This window comes from Bos indicus, chromosome 8 (genome assembly GCF_029378745.1).
Source record: "Bos indicus isolate NIAB-ARS_2022 breed Sahiwal x Tharparkar chromosome 8, NIAB-ARS_B.indTharparkar_mat_pri_1.0, whole genome shotgun sequence".
In the NCBI taxonomy this organism is placed as follows: domain Eukaryota; kingdom Metazoa; phylum Chordata; class Mammalia; order Artiodactyla; family Bovidae; genus Bos; species Bos indicus.
The window spans coordinates 48,147,196-48,164,537 of NC_091767.1; the positions used below are offsets into that span (position 1 = coordinate 48,147,196).

At 37.2% G+C, this 17,342-nt stretch overlaps 1 protein-coding gene across 5 annotated transcripts in view; it reads left to right on the forward strand.

Annotated features, from left to right (window-relative positions):
* The window catches only part of C8H9orf85 (chromosome 8 C9orf85 homolog), a 77,662-nt gene that overhangs the window by 45,669 nt on the left and 14,651 nt on the right, over positions 1–17,342 (forward strand). For 4 of the 5 annotated variants that reach the window (XM_019966063.2, XM_019966064.2, XM_070794655.1 and 1 more), the window contains 2 exons: positions 13,908–14,021; positions 14,514–16,530. In XM_019966063.2, the coding sequence (XP_019821622.1) occupies positions 13,908–14,021; positions 14,514–14,658 (259 nt within the window). In that variant the 3' untranslated portion in view covers positions 14,659–16,530. Of the gene's footprint in view, positions 1–13,907; positions 14,022–14,513; positions 16,531–17,342 lie in introns of those variants that run through there. The other variant, XM_070794656.1, reaches the window with a different exon arrangement.

Sequence of the window (17,342 nt, forward strand, 5' to 3'; positions counted from 1 at the left end):
TCTTCGCATCAGGAAGCCATAGTATTGGAATTTTAGCTTCAAAATCAGTTCTTCCAATGAATATTCAGGACTCATTTCCTTTAGCATTGACAGGTTGGATCTTCTTGCAGTCCAAGGGACTCTCAAGAGTCTTCTCCAACACCACAGTTCAAAAGCATCAATTGTTTGGCCTTCAGCCTTCTTTAGAGTCCAACTCTCACATCCATACATGACTACTGGATAAACCATAGCTTTGACTAGACGGACTTTTGTTGGCAAAGTAATGTCTCTGCTTTTCAATAGGTTGGTCATAGATTTTTTTCCAAAGAGCAAGCGTCTTTTAATTTCATGGCTGCAGTCACCGTCTTCAGTGATTTTGAAGCAAAGTCTCTCACTGTTTCCATTGTCTCCCCATCTATTTGCCATGAAGTGATGGGACTGGATGCCATGATCTTCGTTTTCTGAATGTTGAGCTCGATAAAGGACATGAAATGTTCCCTTGGTATCTCTAATTTTCTTGAAGAGATCTCTAGTTTTTCCCATTCTGTTGTTTTCCTATATTTCTTTGCATTGATCGCTGAGGAAGGCTTTCTTATCTCCTTGCTATTCTTTGAACTGTGCATTCAAATGGGTATATCTTTCCTGTTCTTCTTTGCCTTTAGCTTCTCTTTTCTCTGCTGTTTGTAAGGTCTCCTTAGGCAACCCTTTTGCCTTTTTGCATTTCTTTTTTCTTGGGTATGGTTTTGATCCTCAGTGTAGTTTCTATTATTTATCCACGAAGGGTGGAGTAGCACAGCTCACTGTTTACGAAAGTACCTAGTCATCTCATGTGAGAGGATTATAAGTGGAGCTGAATTATCATAAAGGTTAAAGTGTAGTAAATAAAACCAGGAAATGAAGGCAGTACCAGAAAAGTTGTGGCAGAAAGTCCATTCCAGAAATACTAAAAATATCAGATCAGTTATTTTCCAATTGATGTTTATTGTCTAGATCAGTGGTTCTCAAAGCTTTTGTTGTCAGGACCTCTTTCTTTATATTGTTAAAAATTACTGAGAACCCAGATAGCTTGATTTATATCAGCTTTTATGCATTATATCTAATGGTATTTATTAGATATAATGATATTTATTGTTTTAGATATAAAAATGCTATGCTCAGTCGCTTCAGTCGTGTCCAACTCTGTGTGACCCCATAGACAGCAGCCCATTAGGCTCCCCTGTCCCTGGGATTCTCCAAGCAAGAACACTGGAGTGGGTTGCCATTGCCTTCTTCAATGCATGAAAGTGAAAGTGAGGTTGCTCAGTCATGTCTGACTCCTAGCGAGTCCACTCCTCATGTCCACTCCTCCTAGTGGGTTGCCATTGAAAACTGAGACTTAAAAATAATTAATTTATAAGTAATGTGAATATAAGCAACTGTGGAGAAGGCAGTGGCACCCCACTCCAGTACTCTTGCCTGGAGAGTCCCATGGAGGGAGGAGCCTGGTAGGCTACAGTCCATGGGGTCGCTAAAAGTCGGACACGACTGAGCGACTTCACTTTCACTTTTCACTTTCATGCATTGGAGAAGGAAATGGCAACCCTCTCCAGTGTTCTTGCCTGGAGAATCCCAGGGATGGGGGAACCTGGTGGGCTGCCATCTATGGGATTGCACAGAGTCGGACATGACTGAAGTGACTTAGCATAGCATAAGCAACCATTAAAGGTTAATGTCGTGTTGCTAGTATGGGTTGGAAAAGAATTTCCAGACATGAGACAGAATGAGAGGGAAATAAAGTTCATTAGAATGGGAGACACTGTTAGAACAGCAGGCCAGCTCAAGGGAGAATTTCGTTGAACAGTGGTTCTTAGTCCACTTTTATACCCATGATTCAGAGAGTGGGCTAGGGGTCTTGTGGGTTATTTGCTGATTGGATGAGGCATGTATACTGGGTGTGGGAAGAAGGGGAAGCAAGCCTGTGTGGGTTAGGAGGGGAGACAGGTTATACTGCTCAGGAGGACCTGAAATCCCTTAATAATTACAACACCGGGGAGGGAAGGATGATAAGGGCCTGGTTTTTCTGTCCCTGCGTTCCAAGACCCTTCTTGGTTTTATCTGCTCTTTTGTCCTTGGGTCACCACATTTAATAATAATAATTTTATATGAAAAATAACTTTTGAAACAAAAATATTAATGAGACAAGTGGCATTGTTTTCTATATTTATGAATTTCATTAGTGTCTGACTAGTAGAAGGAAAATGAAGCAGTACATTTTTAAAATAGTGTAAGTAAATATTGATGAAAGTAAAAGAGGAGAGTGAAAAAGTTGGCTTAAAGCTCGACATTCAGAAAACTAAGATCATGGTATCTGGTCCTATCACATGTTTATGGCAAATAGATGGGGAAACAGTGTCAGACTTTATTTTTTGGGGCTCCAGAATCAGTGCAGATGGTGATTGTAGCCATGAAATTAAAAGATGCTTACTCCTTGGAAGGAAAGTTGTGATCAACCTAGAAAGCATATTCAAAAGCAGAGATGTTACTTTGCCAACAAAGGTCCCTCTAGTCGAAGCTATGGTTTTTCCAGTGGTCATGTATGGATATGAGAGTTGGACTGTGAAGAATGCTGAGCGCCAAAGATTTGATACTTTTGAAGTGTGGTGCTGGAGAAGACTCTTGAGAGTCCCTTGGACTGCAAGGAGATCCAACCAGTCCATCCTAAAAACCAGTCCTGGGTGTTCATTGGAATGATTGATGCTGAGGCTGTAACTCCAATACTTTGGCTACCTCATTCGAAGAGTTGACTCATTGGAAAAGACCCTGCTGCTGGGAGGGATTGGGGGCAGGAGGAGAAGGGGATGACAGAGTATGAGATGGCTGGATGGCATCACCGACTCGATGCACAAGAGTTTGGGTGAACTCTGGGAGTTGGTGATGGACAGGGAGGCCTGGCGTGCTGCGATTCATGGGGTCACAAAGAGTCGGACACGACTGAGCAACTGAACTGAAAGGAACAGAAGTAAATATTAATAACCTTTTCCAGATAATTATAGAAATTCATCTTTGATACGGTGTAGAATCTGAAACCATATCAGTAAACACTTCTTATACTTCAATCCATGGGTCTGTCTTGCAGTTGAATGGATCTTTCACCCATGCATGGTTTTGTAACATTATGCATTTTGCTAGTTTGGAAAATATTAATTCATTTAATTATATAGATCTTCCAAATGTTGCTGTGTTTTATTATGCAATTTAAAATGTGTTGATAATGGAAGGATGTCATTTAAAAGTGTGGGTTTTTCATTTTTGCTAGTTAGCTGTGGGTTTGTGGAGGTGACAAATACAGTGATTACTAATACAGTTTGGTGCTGCTGTCTTTGTTCTTGCTAAGTTTCAGCACTTTTAGTAACTATTATAAAAAATGACACTCAAAGAAGTTAAAGTGACTTTCAGTGATTATATGCCAAGGATATGTCAAAGCTAGGCTAGATCTAAATCTCTTGCTTCCCAAATCAAAATACATAATATTTTCTAGTATTTACAGTAATCTTGAAAATAAAATTTTATCCCTTAAATGGATAGTAAACATTTTTTAGCTTTTATTTTCTTTTATCTTCTTTCTAAGGGCCAGGGTGACTGGCCCTTAAGAAGAACCATTGTCCTCCCTTTCTTACGGGGTCCTTCTTATACCCCACCAATGAAAAATTCTCTGAAGGGATGGTTAATTTTTTAGCCTATAATTGAGTCCTGTAGCCGGAGGTCTGGAATCTGGTGGTCTCACAGCTTTGAGAAGATGCACCAGTGGGAAAGCAGAATGTCATTTGAGCAATTTGGTCAAACTCAAGGATCACTGTGATTTTATTCTTAGTTTGCAAGGTCAACATAATGAGCCATCTTATCAGTGAGACCCCAGATGGGCCCTATCAGTTAGTAAATGTGGTTCATAGGAGTAACCTGTGGTTTTATTTGACCAGGTCCCACTAAAATGGTTAGTTGTGGTGTATGCATGGACAAGATTTATTGTTTCTGGGAATTGTAGTCCATGAAAATATGAAAAGAAGGCCAAGCCACCATTATTTTAACATCTCTGCAGTTCTCTTAGTAATGAACTCATAAAATATTCAAAATATAGCTATTTTCAGGGGAAATTAGGTTAAATTTATATTTAGGTCAATTTTCAAGTTTTTCCTTACCACTCGTTTTGTAAGAAAAAATAAGAGTGATTATCTAACTTACAAGTGTTTTTAAAGATGTTTCAAGATAACTGCACAAGTTCTATGACAACTTGTAATGTATACCTTTTATCATTAAAATAATGTCTAAACCATCTTGTCCTTAAGATCAAGGTTCTTAGGCTGGACAAATGTGACGTAGAAGAAGAAAAACGCTGAAACTCGAATTACTTTCACATCTTCTCTCTCTCTACTCCCCGTGAAGACATAAAGCCTAGGTTAAGAGGTTTGAAAGCAGAGGGGTACAAATATCTCAAGTCTGTGATTGAAGAACTTGAAGGTTGTAAACATATAAAAAATGTATATAATTTACCTTTCAACAAACATTTCACATTTATGAAAAGGAAACATTTTAAAAATGTGTCTATGTGTGTATTTCCTTAGAGGTAGATTTATATTCACTAGCCTAATACAACCTGTTTTTCCAAGTGGATTTAAATTTGAAAAGAGCATAATTGCTTACAGCAACAAAATTCCTTGTCTTCTCAACCAGCTTTGGGGATATTGGAAAATTCCCCTATCTAGGCAGTAGTACTTTGATGTGGTCAAGAGTTCTCAAGTGCTTAGGTGCATGAGAATTTCATGAGTTTGTTAACGGACAGATTCTTGGGACCCATCCCCAAGATTCTGATTATGTAAATAATGGGTGTAGCCCAGGCATCTGCATTTTAATAAGCTATGCCAGTGTTTGAGCCAGTGCCAAAAGTCACTGTCTTGAGGATTAGATGGGCCAGAGAGTGTAGAATCTGCTCTCTTTTGACTCTGGATTCCAAAACAGGATATCCCATTTTCGAGCCTATTTTACATGTAAATTTTAACATTAACAGTTCTATAAATACAGTTTTATCCTTGAATTAACAATTTGAATACTTAAGGATTAGTTTACCCCGGGAGTCCCTGTTATAAAATAGCATATTCATAGAAATGAATTTCTTTGAAGCCTCAGAAGAACCTAACCAAAACAGTTTCTTTAAAATTATTTTAAAAACTTAAAAAAATTGAATCCAAAAAATACTGAGATTTTTTTTTTCTAGTCCATTTGTATTGGTAGGACTTTGTATGTATTCTAATAGCATGAAATTTTAATCTAACTTTTATTTCAAAGTAATTAAATAAAGCTGTTTGGAAAGTCAAAACACAAGCATACCAAATAATTTAGCAAACAATTTTCAAAATTATTTTCACTTTGATTGTGAAGACTTTTTCTTTTTAATTCTAATTTATATTCCCCAAAGCTCTAACATGCAGTAAAATATACATGTTGTAATAAACAATGTTAAAAAACAAAATTCAACTGAGTGACTTTTAAAGATTTTATTGACTTTGTCTCATTTAGAAGATGGAAAGGATCTGTGAGGAACTGTAGAACATGAAAGACTTTTGTAGGTAGAAAGGAATGGTAACAAGAAAGTCACACTAGACAGAAAAGCAGGTTGGTTATTGCAAAGTCACTTTTCTTTAGGGAATAACAGGAGTCTTATCAGCCTTATCAGGTCTTCCCTGGTGGCTCAGATGGTAAAGCGTCTGTCTACAACGCGGAGACCCGGGTTCGATCCCTGGGTCAGGAAGATCCGCTGGCGAAGGAAATGGCAATCCACTCCAGTACTATTGCCTGGAAAATTCCATGGACAGAGGAGCCTGGTAGGCTACAGTCCATGGGGTCACAAAGAGTCAGACATGACTGAGCAACTTCACTTACTTACTTACTTATCAGGCTGAGTACCTAGCTTGTGCTGATCAGACAATTCGTGATTGATTTAAGGGGCTTCCCCAGGTGGCTGCAATGGCAAAGAATTTCCTGCTAGTGCAGCCTACTCAGGAGACATGCATTGGATCCCTGCACAGGAAAGATCTGTTGGAAGAGGAGATGGCAGTACACTCTAGCGTTATTAGCTGGACAATTCCATGTACAGAGGAACCTGGTGATCCATGGGTTCACAGAGTCAGATATGACTGAGCATGTATTCAGGATTGGTTTAAAATTCCATTTCTGGGAGAGCCAAAACTGAAATTAAGTCTCAGTTTGATGATTTGGGGGGCTTCCCTAGTGGCTCAAATGGTTAAGAATCTGCCTGCAGTGCAGGAGACCAGGTTTGATCCCTGGGTCAGGAAGATCCCCTGGAGAAGGAAATGGCAACTCACACCATCATTCTTGCCTGGAGAATCCCATGGACAGAGGAGCCTGGTGGCCCCAGTCAATAGGGTTGTAAATAGTCGGACGTGACTGAGTGACTAACACTTTGACTTTTGATGATTTGGGGCTTAGTCTAACTAAGTCTATATGGGGGCCAGTTGTTTTGTTTTAATAACAGTTTTGTAAGTTTTGACAAATGAATACGTTTTTGAGAGTGATATCACAGTTAAGATACAAGACAGTCCTATTACCCCCTAACATTCCTTTATGCCACTTGGTATCCTGCTGCCTCACTCCCAGTCCCTGGCAAACACTGATCTGTTTTCTTGCCTTCTTGCAGAATGTCATATATAGGACTCACATAGTATATGGTCTTTGAGGCTGACTTCTTTAACTTAACATAGTGGATTTGAGATTCATCTGCATTGTTGTGTAAATTAGTCAGATCAGATCGGTCGCTCAGTCGTGTCTGACTCTTTTCGACCCCATGAATTGCAACACGCCAGGCCTCCCTGTCCATCACCAACTCCCGGAGTCCACCCAAACCCATGTCCATTGAGTCCGTGATGCCATCCAGCCATCTCGTCCTCTGTCGTTCCCTTCTCCTCCTGCCCCCAATCCCTCCCAGCATCAGAGTCTTTTCCAGTGAGTCAACTCTTCGCATGAGGTGGCCAAAGTACTGGAGTTTCAGCTTTAGCATCATTCCTTCCAAAGAAATCCCAGGGCTGATCTCCTTCAGAATGGACTGGTTGGATCTCCTTGCAGTCCAAGGGACTCTCAAGAGTCTTCTCCAACACCACAGTTCAAAAGCATCAATTCTTCGGCACTCAGCTTTCTTCACAGTCCAACTCTCGCATCCATACATGACCACAGGAAAAACCATAGCCTTGACTAGATGAACCTTTGTTGGCAAAGTAATATCTCTGCTTTTGAATATGCTATCTAGGTTGGTCATAACTTTCCTTCCAAGGAGTAAGCGTCTTTTAATTTCATGGCTGCAGTCACCATCTGTAGTGATTTTGGAGCCCAGAAAAATAAAGTCTGACACTGATTCCACTGTTTCCTCATCTATTTCCCATGAAGTGGTGGGACCAGATGCCATGATCTTCGTTTTCTGAATGTTGAGCTTTAAGCCAACTTTTTTGCTCTCCTCTTTCACTTTCATCAAGAGGCTTTTGAGTTTCTCTTCACTTTCTGCCATAAGGGTGGTGTCATCTGCATATCTGAGGTTATTGATATTTCTCCCAGCAATCTTGATTAAATCAGTGGTTGGGCCTTTTTATTGCTGAGTCGTATTCCTTCAGGATGTATCAAAGTTGTTCATCTGTCCCCTGGCTCATGGTCATTTAGGTTTTGCTAATTTTTGGTGATTGTGAACTATCCTGCCATAAACATTCATATGCAGGGTTTTGTGTAAATGTATGGTCTCATTTCTCATGAGTAAATATCTAGTAGTCAGCTCACTGGGTTTATGTTAAGGGTATGTTTAGAATAAATTGTCCAACTATATTCCATAGTGGCTGTATCATTTGCATTCTCAATAGCAGTGTGTGAGAGTTCCAGATGTTTAACATGCTTATCAATACTTAGGATTGTCAGGTTTTTTTTTCCCCCTTGAAGTCTTGCTTTGTTCTTTTTGAACCATAAGTGTGAATAGCTCTATCTCATTTTGATTTTAATTTGCATTTTTTGATGACCAATGATGCTAATCATCTATTCCTGTGCTCATTTTGCATCCTTATTTCTTTTTTTCTATACATATATTTAGCTCATGTTTTGATTAAGTTGTTTTGTTTCACTTATTACTGAATTTTGAGAATCCTTATATATTGTAGGTGCAAATCGTTGATTAGATATGGGTTTTACAAATATTTTCTGCCAAATTCTGACTTATGTTTTATCATTTAAGAGTATCTTAAAGTGGAGAAATGTTTTATTTTGGTGAAGATCTGTTTCATTTATCAGGATGTATTAATTATTATTTTCTTGTAGGTAAAACATCTTTGGTTAGGATCACAAATACTTTTACTGTGTTTTCTTCTAGAAATTATGTAATTCTTGGTTTTATATTGGGTTTATGGTCCATTTTCTGTTAATTTTTTGTATATCCAACTGCTCTGTGGTCATTTGTTTAAAAGTCTCTCCTTTCTCCATTGAATTACCTTTGTACTATGTTGAAAATCAATTGATTATATATGTTAGAGTCTGTTCTGTCCTATTAATCTACTTTTCACCAGTACCACACTACCTTGATTACTACAGCTTTAAGATAAATCTTGAAATCCAGTCTTAAAAGTGTTCCCACCTTCTTTTTCTTTTTTCAAAATTGTTTCGGCTAATATTTTTCCTTTGCTTTTTCTTGTAACTTTAGAATCAGCTTGCCAATTTTATTTCTAATACTTTTTTGGTATATTCTGTGAGATTTTCCTACATAGACAGTGATTTTTTTAAAAAATGAAGACATGAAAATTCCCTGGTGGTCCGGTGGTTTGGACTTGGCTCTTTCACTGATATGGCCTGGGTTAAATCTCTGGTCAAGGAACTAAGATCCTACAAGCTGCATGGCACGGCCCAAAAATAAATAAATACAATTAAGCGATAAAAAATGAGGACAGTTTTATTTCTTGCTTTCCAATCTCCTGCCTTCAGTCTTTCCCAGCATCAGGGTCTTTTCCAATGAGTCGGCTCTTCTCATCAGAAGACCAAAGTATTGGAGCTTCAGCTTCAGCATCAGTTCTTCCAATGAATATTCAGGGTCGATTTCCTTTAGGATTGATTGGTTTGATCTCCTTGCTGTCCAACGGACTCTACAGAGTCTTTTACAGCACTGCACTTTGAAAGCTTCAATTAAGTTTTGTCAGATACTTTTTCTGCATCTATTTAGATAATCATGTGGGTTTTCTTTCTTAGAACATTGATTTGATGAGTTAACATTTATTGATTTTAATATAAAATCAGCCTTTAACATACTTGGATAAACCCCACTTGATCATGACTGAATCCTTTTTACATATTGCTAGATTTTATTTGCTAACAAAGTTTCATACCCATTTTTATTACCAATAGTCATCTGAAATTTTGTCGTTATCTTGATGTTAGGGTCTCATCAAGTGAGTTGGGGACTGCTTCTATTTTGTTTTCTAGAAGCAGTTGTATACAAATGAAATGGAAACCCACTCCATTGTTCTTGCCTGGAGAATCCCGGGGGCGGGGGAGCCTGGAGGGCTGCCATCTATGGGGTCGCACAAAGTTGGACACGACTGAAGTAATTTAGCAGCAGCAGCAGCAGTACTATCTTTTAAATGTTAGTAGTTCAGTTCAGTCGCTCAGTCGTGTCTGACTCTTTGCAACCCCATGAACCGCAGCACGCCAGGCCTCCCTGTCCATCAGCAACTCCCGGAGTCCACCCAAACCCATGTCCATCGAGTCCGTGATGCCATCCAGCCATCTCATACTCTGTCATCCCCTTCTCCTCCTGCCCTCAATCTTTCCCAGCATCAGGGTCTTTTCAAATGAGTCAGCTTTCTGCATCAGGTGGCCAAAGTAATGGAGTTTCATCTTCAACATATGTCCCTCCAATGACACCCAGGACTGATCTCCTTTAGGATGGATTGGTTGGATCTCCTTGCAGTCCAAGGGACTCTCAAGAGTCTTCTCCAACACCACAGTTCAAAAGCATCAATTCTTCGGCACTCAGCTTTCTTTACAGTCCAACTCTCACATCCATACATGACTTCTGGAAAAACCATAGCCTTGACAAGACAGACCTTTGTTGGCAAAGTAATGTCTTTGCTTTTCAATATGCTATCTAGGTTGGTCATAAATTCCTTCCAAGGAGTTAGCGTCCTTTAATTTCATGGCTGCAGTCACCATCTGCAGTGATTTTGGAGCCCAGAAAAATAAAGTCAGCCACTGTTTCCACTGTTTCCCCATCTATTTCCCATGAAGTGATGGGACCAGATGCCATGATCTTCATTTTCTGAATGTTGAGCTTTAAGCCAACTTTTTCACTCTTCTCTTCACTTTCATCAAGAGACTCTTTAGTTCTTCTTCGCTTTCTGCCATAAGGGTGGTGTCATCAGCATATCTGAGATTATTGATATTTCTCCCGGCAATCTTGATTCCAGCTTGTGCTTCCTCCAGCCCAGCGTTTCTCATGATGTACTCTGCATAGAAGTTAAATAAGAGAGGTGGACAATATACAGCCTTGACGTACTCCTTTTCCTATTTGGAACCAGTCTGTTGTTCCATGTCCAGTTCTAACTGTTGCTTCCTGACCTGTATATACATTTCTCAAGAGCCAGGTCAGGTGGTCTGGTATTCCCATCTTTTCAGAATTTTCCAGTTTGTTGTGATCCACACAGTCAAAGGCTTTGACATAGTCAGTGAAGCAGAAATAGATGTTTTTCTGGAACTCTCTTGCTTTTTTGATGCAAAAAGCAATTTGATCTCTGGTTCCTCTGCCTTTTCTAAAACCAGCTTGAACCCTTACAAATAGCTGTGAAAAGAAGAGAAGTGAAAGGCAAAGGAGAAAAGGAAAGATATACCCATTTGAATGCAGAGTTCCAAGGAATAGCAAGGAGAGATAAGAAAGCCTTCCTCAGTGATTAATGCAAAGAAATAGAGGAAAACAACAGAATGGGAAAGACTAGAGATCTCTTCAAGAAAATTAGAGATATCAAGGGAACATTTCATGCAAAGATGGGCTCAATAAAGGCAGAAATGGTATGGATCTAACAGAAGCAGAAGATATTAAGAAGAGGGCAAGAATACACAGAAGAACTGTACAAAAAGATCTTCATGATCCAGATAATCATGAACGTGTGATCTGTCACACTCAGCTAAAGCCAGGCATCCTGGAATGTGAAGTCAGGTGGGCCTTAGGAAGCATCACTACGAACAAAGCTAGTGGATGTGATGGAATTCCAGTTGAACTATTTCAAATCCTAAAAGATGATGCTGTGAAAGTGCTGCATTCAATATGTCAGCAAATTTGGAAAACTGAGCAGTGGCCCCAGGACTGGAAAAAGTCAATTTTCATTCCAATCCCAAAGAAAGGCAATGCCAGAGAATTCTCAAACTCGCGCACAATTGCACTCATCTCACATGCTAGTAAAATAATGCTCAAAATTTTCCAAGCCAGGCTTCAGCAATATGTAAACTGTGAACTTCCAGATATTTAGTAGAATTTAGCAGTAAAGCCATTTGTGCCTAGAGTTGTCTTTGTTGGAGAGTTTTTAAAGATTATAAAGTTTTTCTTTAATGGCTAGGGTTTTTAGATTATCTGTTTCATCTTAAGCAGGTTTTTATACTGTCTTTCCAGAAATTTGTCCATTTCAATAAAGTGGTTGGATTTATAGGCATAGCGTTGTTAGTAAATTTTTCTTATTCTTTTAATATCTGTTGCATCTATAGTGTTCCCTTGTTCTTTCCTGAAATTGGTTTATTGTGTTCTCTCCTTTTTTATCTTGGTCTGTCTGGTTATATGTTCATGAATTACATTAATCTTTTCAAATAGCCTGCTTAGAGTTTTATTGGTTTTCTTTTTTTTCTGTTTTTCAGTTTCACTGATTTCTGTTCATATTGATATTGCTTTGAGTTAATTTACTGTTCTTTTTTTGTTTTCTTAAGGTGGAAGTTTGGATAGTTCTTTTGCCTAATATAAACATTTAATTATATAAATTTCCCCAGAATGTCTTTTTAGCTCTATTCCACAAATTTTGATGCTATATTTCATTATTATTGAATCAAAACATTTTCTAATTGCTGTTGAGACTTCCTCTTTAACCTATAGGTTGTTTAGAAGTGTTTTAATTTCTGTATATTTGGATGTTTTCCAGATGTTTTTCTTTTACTGATTTCTAGTTAATTTCATTGTGGTAAAAGAATACACCTTATATAAACTTTGGTTTTTGTTCTTAATTCATTGAGGTTGGTGTTATAATTCAGAGTATAGTCAATTTTAGATTCTGTTCCATGTGTGCTTGAAGAGACTATATTGCTCTTGTTAGGTGGAGTGTTCTATAAATGTCAGTTTGATTGATAGACTCTGTCGACCAGGTGTTGTATAGTTTTGCTGCTTTTTGTCTACTCATTGCTTCACTTATAAAGAGAGAAACATTGAAGTCCACAGTTTTAATTGTGGATTTGTTTGTTTCTCTTTTTGGTTCAATGGTTTTGCATCAGTTATCTCAAACCCTGTTTTTAGGTGCATAAATAAATATTTAAGATATTGCATACTTTGGGAAAATTGATTCCTTTATTGTCATGTAATAGTCTTTCTTAAGCTTAACAATTTTTTTTCTTTGCTTTGAAGTCAATTTCAATAATAATGTAGTTACTCCAGCTTTCTTCTGATTAGTGTTTGCATGTTTTGTTTCATTTTTTTCCTTTCCTTCTACTTTTAACTGTAAACAGGCATATCTCAGAGATATTGGGGGTTTGATTCCATGCCACCTCAGTAAAGCAAATACTGCAATAAACTGAGTCACATGAATTTTTTGGTTTCCCAGTGCATATAAAACTTACATTTGTACTATACTTTAGTCTATTAAGTATGCAGTAGCATTATGTCTAGAAAAATCAATGAGCACTTTATTTTAAAAATACTTTATTGCTAGAAAATGCTAACCATCATCTGAGCCTTCAATGAGTCATAGTCTTTTTGCAGTAGTAACATAAAGATTACTTATCTTAGATCACTGTAACAAATATAATAATAATAATTTAAAAGTTGAAATATTGCAAGAGTAACCAAAATGTGACACAGAGGCACAAAGTGAGCAAATATTGCAAAAAATGATAATGATAGACTTGCTCAACAGAAGGCTGCCACAAACGTTCAATTTGTATAAATAAATAAATGCAGTAGCTGCAAAGTAAAATGAGGTATACCTTTTTACATTTAAAGTAGATTTCTTGTATCTTGTATCTTTCACTCCATGTTTTTTTTAATTTCTAATATTTCCATTTGTCTTTTTAAAAGCAAATTTATTAAGGTTTAATTCACATACTGTATAGTTCATCCATCTAAAGTACATAGTTTAGCAACTTTTAGTATGTCATAGAGTTGTATAACTCAGTTTTTTTATAACACATCAGTTTTTGAACATTTTCTCATCTCAGAAAGAAACCTTATACCTGTTAGGATTCAGTCTCCATTCCCTCTCCCCAACACCAACAGTCTCCCCTCCCTTGTTTTCTGTCCCTGTAGATTTACTTATTTTGGACATTTCATGTAAATAATCAAATAATATCTAGACTTCTGTGACTGGTTTCTTTCACTTAGGAATTTTTTTCAAGCATGTTGTAACATTTATCGGTGCTTAATTTTTATTAATAAATAATGTTCCATTGTAAAGATATGTATTCTTATTTATCCATTAATCAATGTTAAGTACTATTGAGTTGTCAGCCGTTGTCTAGAAATGCTATATAATTAAGCTAAAGTGACATATGAGAGAAATACCTTAAGAGTTTGAGGCTTTTCAGCTGTACACTTAGCCACACCCCCTTATTTCACTAAATAAATCTTAGACAATTAGTAAAAATTAAGATTTTATTTTCTTTTCCATTTTTAGTGTTAAATGTTTACAAAAGACAGTGAAGGATTCTTATCATATAATGTGTAGACCATGTGCCTGTGAACTTGAAGTTTGTGCCAAGTGTGGAAAGAAAGAAGATGTTGTTATTCCGTGAGTATTTCTTTTTATGTTTGGGATTTACTCTTTTAGTAAATGGTATGTGAATTTTCTTTTAAGGAAACATTGAGTAGCTCTGAGAATCTTAAGATACAGTATATCGCAGTAATGTAGACTTTTTCTACCCAATAGGAAAAAAAAAATCTTAATTATTCAGTGTTTCTATCATAATGAAAGCAAAACGTCATTTTTAGGAAATTAAAATATTTACCTGTGAGAGTCACATTTATTATACATTACAAAAGAATTATTCATTGTATAACTTCTTTTCTTTAATGGACAGCACAAATTAATTTGTTTGATCATGCTTTATTGACAGCAGTATTATAATTGGTTGGTTCTTCAATTAAGTTAATCTTCAAGGATCTTTTCCTTTTTATTTCATTAAGCTCTTTATTAATCAAGAAGTGTAGTGTAAAAAGTCTTTTCAGTCTACAGAAACAATGCAATCTTGAGAAATAAGAGGTTTTTTTCTTCTATCTTTAGGTTTAATAAAGAACCAGAAAAGACAGAAAATGTTGAAAATAATTTACGTTCCAGCCATAGAAGAAGCTGCAGAAGGAATGAAGTAAATGATGATGATTTAGATTTTGATATTGATTTAGATGACACAGAAGAAGAAGACAATTAATATAACTGTATTAAAAGTCAGTTTTAAAACATGAAATTCTGACCATCCTTTAAAAAATTATTTTTCACTCTTCATTTTTGGCTGTGCTGGGTCTTTGTTGTTGCACGAACTTTTCTCTGGTTGCAATGAGTGGGGTCTTTCTCTAGTGGCAGTGCTCAGGCTTCTCACTGCAGTAGCTTCTCTTGTGGAGCGTGAGCTTCAGTAGTTGTAGCATGTGGGCTCTAGAGCACAGGCTCAGTAGTTGTGGCTCATGGACTTAGTTGCTCCCCAGCATGTGGGATCTTCCCAGACCAGATCAAACTCTTGTCTCCTGCATTGGAAAGCAGATTCTTTACCACTGAGCCACTAGGGAAGCCCTCTGAACATCTTTGAGAGACATGGTAGTGCTTAGTCACTCAGTCATGTCCAGCTCTTCGCAACCCCAATGGACGGTAGCCCCCAGGCTCCTCTGTCCTTCGATTCTCCAGGCAAGAATACTGGAGTGGATTGCCATTTCCTCCTCCACGGGAATCTTCCTGACCCAGGGAACAAAAATTGGTCTCCTGTATTGCAGGCATATTCTTTACCTTCTGAGACTTTGAGGGTTTAAAAAAAACAAACTGTGGAATCCTAGTAAGAATATTGGAAAAACCTATAGAAAATACATGGACATTATGAATTGTGTATGATATTTGAATAATGATAAAACTTTTATCCAGAGTTTTCTTATAATACATTTTAAAGTAGTGTATGCTAGTATTATCTGCCGAAATGAGTATTGGAGTATCATATTGCAGTTTATGAAAATTATTTAGAAGAATACACTATCTAGTATCAAACTAAACAAGATTCAGAATTGATGGTTGTATAAGAACTATCTCATGGAAAAATAAAATGACATTCTTATGTTACTAGCCTCAAAAACTAGTCTTAAGGAGGTATCTTTTGATAGACTGATCTCAGGTAAACGTCCCAAATTTTAAAAAGCCCTCTTGCTTATGCTTGCTTATTATAAAGCAAAAGTTTATTATTTTTAATAGTAATGTTTAACAAATCAATTCAGTCAGTCGCGTCCGACTCTTTGCAGCAAACTCTTTGCAGTTGTGTCTGACCCATGGACTGCAGCAAACCAGGCTTCCCTGTCCATCACCAACTCCCAGAGCTTGCTCAAACTCAGATCCGTTGAGTTGTTGATGCCATCCAACCATCTCATCCTCTGTCTTCCCCTTCTCCTCCTGCCCTCAGTCTTTCCCAGCATCAGGGTCTTTTCCAATAAGTCAGTTCTTCGCATCAGGTGGCCAGAGTATTAGAGCTTCAGCTTCAGCAGCAGTCCTTCCAATGAATATTCAGGATTGATTTCCTTCAAGATGGACTGGTTTGATCTCCTTGCAGTTCAAGGGACTCTCAAGAGTTCTCCAACACCACAGTTCAAAAGCATTAATTCTTTGGCACTCAGCTTTCTTTATCAGGGCTTCCCTGATAGCTCAGTTGGTAAAGAATCTGCCTGCAATGCAGGAGACCTGGGTTCGATCTCTGGGTTGGGAAGATCCCCTGGAGAAGGGAAAGGCTACCCACTCCAGTATTCTGGCCTGGAGAATTCCATGGACTATATAGTCCATAGGGTCGTAAAGAGTCGGACACAACTGAGCAACTTTCACTTTCACTTTCTTTATAGTCCAACTCTCACATCCATACATGACTATTGGAAAAACCATAGCTTTGACTAGATGGACCTTTGTCAGCAAAGTAATATCTCTGCTTTTTAATATGCTGTCTAGGTTGGTCATAGCTTTTCTTCCAAAGAGCAAGTGTATTTTAATTTCATGGCTGTAGTCACCATCTGCAGTGATTTTGGAGCCCAAGAAAATAAAGTCTGTCACTGTTTAACAAATACATAGCAATTTTTCTTTGAAAGTGTTTTTATGTATTTTATTACATTATTTTTACATTTTTTTCTCGTGAAATTTACATATAGAAAAAATGCATAAAATATGTATAGTTTAATAAATAATTATAAACAAATATCATCTTTCTACTTTGAAAATGCACAAACCTAAAAAGTAGCAATGTAGTACAATGAACCTTTGTATACTCTTCGCTTAGATTTATAGTTAACATTTTGCCATACTTTCTTTATATTTGTATAGATATATGTGGATATATTTTTTATTTGCTGACACAGTTGAAAATAAGTGTCAGGCACTGGTTTTGAAGTTTATGTGAACAGACTTATACTATGCCTGTTAGTTTGTTCTTATTTCTTCATTATGAAATTTGTGAGATTGATCCATGTTGTTGCAAGAGCTCTAATTTTGTTAGTTTTACCTTAGTGTTTTTTCTATTGTATTTACATACCACAATTTATCCCCTCTAATAATGAGGGACATTTGAGTTATTTAAAAATTTTCCTATTACAAACAATACTGTTTCTTGGTATAAATGTCTTATTTCTTGCTACATTTTTTAAGTATGTAATAGAAGAAGATTGAAATGTTTTTTGGTATACTTGTTTCTCACTGCTGTCCACTAAAAAAATATACTCACAATCTGAAAGTAGAGAGTTATTTTATTTGGTGGGAATGTTTAGGACTCCAAGCGTGGGAGACAGCATCTCAGTAGCTCTGAGAAAACTGGTCCAAGAAGGCAGGAGGGTAGTCAGGCTATATACAGGTTTGCAACGAAGAGAGCAGGTAGTCTTGAACATC